General features: G+C 37.7%; 1 protein-coding gene across 2 annotated transcripts; it reads right to left on the bottom strand.

Annotated features, from left to right (window-relative positions):
- Nucleotides 1-1,291: 1,291 nt before the first annotated feature.
- Nucleotides 1,292-5,374, bottom strand: LOC113707955 (pentatricopeptide repeat-containing protein At4g21300-like). 2 transcript variants are annotated; one of them, XM_072065111.1, is made up of 2 exons: nucleotides 5,234-5,374; nucleotides 1,292-4,875 (listed from the first exon to the last, which is right to left on the bottom strand). In XM_072065111.1, the coding sequence occupies exon 2, from the start codon at nucleotides 4,173-4,175 to the stop codon at nucleotides 1,587-1,589; it is 2,589 nt and encodes an 862-aa protein (XP_071921212.1). In that variant the 5' UTR covers nucleotides 4,176-4,875; nucleotides 5,234-5,374; the 3' UTR covers nucleotides 1,292-1,586. The 2 variants fall into 2 exon arrangements, with proteins under 2 accessions (XP_071921212.1, XP_027086166.1); XM_027230365.2 differs by having other exon boundaries at nucleotides 1,292-4,872; nucleotides 5,234-5,366.
- Between the last annotated feature and the right edge of the window lie 1,051 nt (nucleotides 5,375-6,425).

The raw sequence follows: 6,425 nt of genomic DNA on the forward strand, positions 1-6,425 counted from the left end.
CCTCAGCAAGAACCATATAAAACCTGACTTTGCTTACAATCTTTCACGTAACTCTTAATCATTTTTCTCCAAGCGGATGAAGAGTAGTTATATGCAGGTATTTAAAAAAGATGGCAAATAATCGCTCAATTTCCAGAATGCATGATCCGGATAAGCTAAAGACACACGCATAACTTCCTGCTAGGAGCTCCGGTACATCATTCGGCAGTTACACCACCCTATATATACACACATATGCTACCAGTTTGAATATCTTTTAAGCATGATAATCAGCTCAGACCCAGTCAGTAGTGTTGCTTATTCCTCAAAATAACTTCAAACACATTAATTGTTAACTAAGTCCATTTTTTTACAAACACATTAATTCTTCAAACTATATATTGTAAATACACTAGAATGAACATAATAAGATAAAGCTGAGCATATGTATGAATTCCTCTTAATATAAAACTTCAATGATACACTTTGTTGGTTTCAATTGTATGACATATCTTTATGAGATGTCCACGTTTTGCATAAATTAATTGTTGAGGAAATCACCGTCAGAACAAAAGAAACTAAGAAACAGAACTACAGTTTCAAGTAGAGAGATGATTTTAGCCCTAAAATGAAAAAACCCAAAACCATGTGGAAATACCTTTTTAGCTGGTCATTAATTCTGGACCATCTGCAGTTTCATTTTCCAAAAATTCCTCTAAACAAATAAGATCCAAAGATATTTGTTTTTATGCGCAGGATTCCATGTGGAAAAGGATATTAGATACAATGATTTCACTAATTATCAGCATACAATTCTGCATCATACCACAAGTGTTTTTACAGTGTTTGCAAGAGACAGGGCCAAATGTAGCATTTTTACTTGGTGAACCAGATTGCTAATGTTTCAGAGTCTCACCAGATTTCATTCAAGCCCTCAAATGATAAAAGTCCTTATTTTCAAATTGATCTCAATTCACATCTCCAAAAGGGGTGAAACAATACTAACAATAGCATAAAAAGGGCATAATTTAAACTCGTTACTAACATCAAAAGACTGCACAAAAAATTCTGAGTGTGTAAGTAGTAAAGCCTCGTCCTAAAACAAAACCGTTAAAATGAAACTAAACAAGAAGGGCTAAATTAAAAGGATCTAGCAGTTTAAGGATTAGCATATAATCTAGTGAAACTTTAAAAGCTTCAAGAGTAGTTTACGCCAGTGTTTATTTCTCTGTCTATCATTCCAGGTCTAACCCCAGTTAAACTGAAGATTTTGTAGCTCCATATTAGTTATAAATGGAGAAATACATACAAGTTCAAGTAAATTTTGCAATGTGTGTGCAAACTATTATTAAGAACAGCAGTATGACTCATTATTGCTTGACAACCTAACTATAAACATTTATTACAGAGCTGCATTAATGCAGAAGTCTCATTGGTATACATTTGTCATCTTGTTTCACTTGAAATTCAGAACCATGTCAGGGTACTCCATTCCATCCCTCAAAGGCTGAAGTATGAACGATCCAGAAAAGAAGAAAAGTATGTAATGCCTATACTTACAAGGTGCAAGAGAATCATATCTACTCTTAATTGACGGAGCACCATGATCAAAATTGAACAGCTTTTGTAGGTGATGAGTGGCATGAGTTTGTGAATTTGCTACGGTGCATTGGATGGTAATACTGAGGAACATATCCCTCTTTGTGCAGCTCCCGAAGAAGATGTCTCAATAGCAGATAGATCTCAGATGACTGAGGATGATCTGTGTCTGCAGCAACAAACATGTGGACGCTCTGATTCACCTCAAGCCAGCTGTAACCAGGAACTTTCTGCACTCCTCTTTCCTTCATCATATTTCTTACTTTGTTAACACCTTCCCACTTTCCAGTGTCAGCATGCACATGTGATAGGAGCATATAGTATCCAGAATTTTGCGGGTCCAAGTCAAAAAGATGATTTGAAGCCAACTCAGCTAGTTCAATGTTGCCATGGACACGGCAGGCTCCGAGTAGTGTGCCCCAAATGCCCGCATCTGCAGTAAATGGCATGGTCCTAACCACTTGATGTGCTTCTTCAAGGCAACCTGCTCGGCCAAACAAATCTATTAAGCATGCATAGTGTTCCATTCGAGCTGTAATTCCCAATTCTTGGGTCATGAATTCAAAAAGTTGCTTGCCCTCCTCAACTTGGCCAGTATGGCTACAAGCAGATATTATGGCGAGGAAAGTGACATGATCAGGCTGGAATCCATCGTCCCTCATTTCATTCAGTAAAGCCAAAGCATCCTCAAGGTGTCCATGGTTCCCATAAGCAGCAATTATGCTATTCCAAGAAACTTCATTCTTGCACTCCATCATGTCAAAAACAGTACTTGCTAATTCCAAGTGTCCACATTTAGCATACATGTCTATCAAAGCGCTCTCAGCAAACAGATCTGAGCTAAATGCTCCTCGAATCATGAATCCATGTATTACTTTGCCATAACACAGTGCTTGTAAGTTAGCACATGCACAAAGAGCTGCAGATAAGCTAACAGAGTCATACTTGGCTCCTTCTAAACGCATCTGATAGAAAAGATCAATTGCTTCCTCTGGCTTTGCATTCTGGCAACAGCTAGTAATCATCGAGTTCCAAGAAACAGTGTCTTTTTTGGAAATTCTGAAGAAAGCTAGACGTGCTAGGTCCAACCTTCCACATTTTGCATACATATCTGAAATTGAACTTCCTACAAAACACCTGTCTTCAAGCCCATTTCTGAGAATACTACCATGCAACTCCCTACCCAATTTCAGAGCAGCCAAACCAGCACAAGCTGGTAAGAGACTTGCTAGAGTTACTGCATTGGGCCTCATTTTCTTATCCAGCACCCATCTAAACATTTCCAAGGCTTTAAAATCCATTCCATTGAGCACAAACCCCGAAATCATAGCAGTGCAAATGACGATATCTACAGCAGGGCAACAGTTGAAGATTTTAGATGCCATCTTCACAGCCCTGCACTTAAAGTAAATATCAATAAGTGCATTCTTCAAGAACACATCCATATTGACATTGTTTCTTAATATGTAACCATGAATTTCCTTGGCTTGATTCAGGGACTGAAATTCAGAAAACAATGAAAGTATACTTGTAAATGTGGTTGAGTCTGGTCCAGCACCCACAGATAACATTTGGCAAAACAAATCTAAAGCTTCAGGCATATGCCCACTTTGGACGTAGCCCCCAATCATTGCATTCCAAGTTACAAAATCAGCCTGCGTTATCAAATCAAATAACTTTCGCGCATCAGACAAGCATTGGCATTTTGCATACATAGCAATCAAAGTGTTAGCAACCGAAGATTCCATCTCCAACCCACATCTGACAACATTACCATGCACTTGAGCACCAAAATAAACCATGTGTTCCGAACCACAAACTGAAAGAATACAAGCATAACTAATTGAATTAGGCTTAGTTTCAGTCATCCTCATTTCTCTATACAACCCAATCACATCATCCACCAAGTTCCTGTCTTGCGCATAAGCATTAAGCATTACATTCCACAAAACACTATCCTTTTCAGGCATTTTATCAAACAGACGTCGCGCTTCACCTATACAACCATTCTCCGCATACAATTTAATCAAAGCACTACCCACAAACACATCCAACTCAAAACCCAAATCTCTAATCGACCCATGTATTAATCTACCTAATCTCAATGATTGCAAACCACAACAAGCCTTGATTACATAAGGAAAAGTGTACTTATCAGGACAAGTACCAAAACCCAACATCTTATAGTAAAACATTAATGCAAAATCAAACCAACCCACCAAAGTAAATCCCCTAATCATCCAATTCCAAGGGGAGGCATAGTACAACTCAAGCTGAAAAAATAAGTTCTTGGCATCAAAAAACTTCCCACAAAGTATGTAAATTCCCAAAACCCTTGTTCCCAATAAACCCAAGCTATTAAGTCCATTGACAGTGATTTGGGCATGGATTTGCTGACCCTTTTGGATAATGGAAGGATTAGAGTGGCCAGGGTAAGAGGGATTGCAAGATTTTAATACTTGTGCAAGTTTAGAAGCTAAAGCTTCTTCTGCTTTCTCTGTGTTTGTGTGAATGCAATGGCTTGTGGTGCATAGTTTTTGGACAGTTTTTAAGGCCCTGAATTTTTTCGTGATTGAACATGGAAGTGTTCGATGCATTTAAGGTCGATTTTCACATGGCTTTGGTGCTCATTTTCTTGGCCGGTTCAGAGCATATTTGCAAGAAGTTTGAACTGGATCAAAGCACGAGGGAAAAAGAAGATATGCAAAGTAAAATTAAATGTCAGAAAATAAGTAAGGGAAAATCTCCAATTTAGTTCTCAAACTATTTTACTAAAACCGATTTGGTCCCTCAACATTTTATCGCATGAATTAAGTCCCTTAACTAAAATTCTTGTGCCAATTGAGGACCTATACGGTGTCGCAACCCAAAACACATGTTTCTGTACAGAAATCAACGGCGATGCGCGGGCTTTTTTGGAAGTACACAGTAAGATTTCTGCGGGAAGCAAGACAGTAACTATTTTGCATCTAAATTGGGGGAAACCTTTGAGTAGTGAGAAAATAGAGGATTCAGGTGAAGAGAAATGTTGCGGGTGGTGGTGATTGCTTGCGGAGCCTTGGGGTTTGAGGCACTCAGGGCCTGATGCAACCGTGTTCACTGCAACATTGGAGGTGATTGCTTGCCGAGCCTTGGCCACTTCAGATATCAGATGCTGCTGCTCCATATTTTTTAAGTTCAGATTGGTCGCACTGTGGTCTGCAATACCTTTACTGCTGCTAATTTTGTTCTCAGCCCCTTGGACTGCAAATTTATTGTTCATTGTGTAACAGCATTTGGCTTTCGAATGGGTGCCTGCTAGAGTATACCAAGCAGTATTGGACTAGTCCCAGGATTTGTTACTCAAAGATGTGGAAATAGCTTTACTAATGATCATTCACCTCAATCTAAAGCATCAAGAGAGACAATGTAGACTAGCCTTAATCCACACAACACTGGAGATACAATGTTGTCCAATTTGGGTATTTGCAGACAAGAGAGACTACTGTGAATGAAATCATTAATATATCCCACATTATTTTTTTCATGTATCACTAAACTCAAGTAACAGTGGTATAAAGAAAAACAGTAATAAGTAGGCTTCACTAACAAAATAGAAGCAATTAAACAAAAAAAATTGTTTCATGCCACCAAATAGTGCTCTGAGCATGCATACCTGGGTGATGATACTGTTAGGGGCCTTGCTACCAGGCAAAGACATATTTTCAGCAGCCACATTTGTGTCAATCTCACTCGAGGGATTTCTCCTGTATGGAGAATGTTCTGCCTTCCTGGAATTGCTTCGACTGAGTGACATCAGTTGTTGCTGGTTCTGATTCTGGCTCTTATTCAAAACTTTAACATTCCCCCTTGCAGGAGAGCGAGCACGAGGAGAAGCAGCAGTCCTTGCACCCACAGCAGCATCACCACCACCCCCAGCATTTCTCTTCACTTGAATCCTCTATTTTCTCGCTACTTAAAGGTTTCCCCCAATTTGGATGCAAAATGGTTTCTGTTTTGCTTCCCACAGAAATCCTACTATGTACTTCCAAAAAAGCCTTTGCGTCGCCGCTGGTTTCTGTACAGAAACATGTGTTTTGGGTGGTGACATCATATAAGTCCTCAATTGGCACAAGAATTTTAGTTAAGGGACTTAATTCATGTAATAAAATGTTGAGAGACCAAATCGGCTTTAGTAAAATAGTTTGAGAACTAAATTGGCAATTTTTCCAATAAGTAAATATCAAGAAACGTAATACGTTTTCCTTTTTTCTTTATTGTTTTATAGCTGTAATGGGCTTTATCTTCACTTTTTCACTATTTTTTTTATTTTCGGCTGATATAAAATTTCACAAATACAATAAAAAAATAGTATCATTTTTCTTCTATTCAAATTTCTCAAGGAAGGTGAAAAATAGAAGGTTATCATTTACATTGTTGATCAATTGAGAAGGGGGACTAAGAGCCTAGGAGACATAGTTAGTATATTTTTAAAATAATATGATTATATTGACCTAAAGATATGGTATTAAAAGTATGGAAAAATCGTTCAAAATGTCTCTCACATTTCGCCAAATGAATTTTTCGTCATTCATTTTTAAAATGTTCACTTTACGTCCATTACAAATTTACCTTAACAAAATTTAATCCCAATCTATGTTTTTGACCACTTTCAGGATGAGATCACCACGTGATCTACATATAGTCATTTTTTTGATGTACAAAAAGATTAGATCCCACTTTTTAGTGATAAAAATGAATACGGATTGGGTTTGATTCCTTTTTTTTTTTTTTGAGAAAAATGAATATAGTTTGAATTAGATCCTACTTTTTTAGGGTGAAAATAAATATGGATCAGATAATTTATT

The sequence above is a fragment of the Coffea arabica genome, chromosome 9c, assembly GCF_036785885.1.
Source record: "Coffea arabica cultivar ET-39 chromosome 9c, Coffea Arabica ET-39 HiFi, whole genome shotgun sequence".
Lineage (NCBI taxonomy): Eukaryota > Viridiplantae > Streptophyta > Magnoliopsida > Gentianales > Rubiaceae > Coffea > Coffea arabica.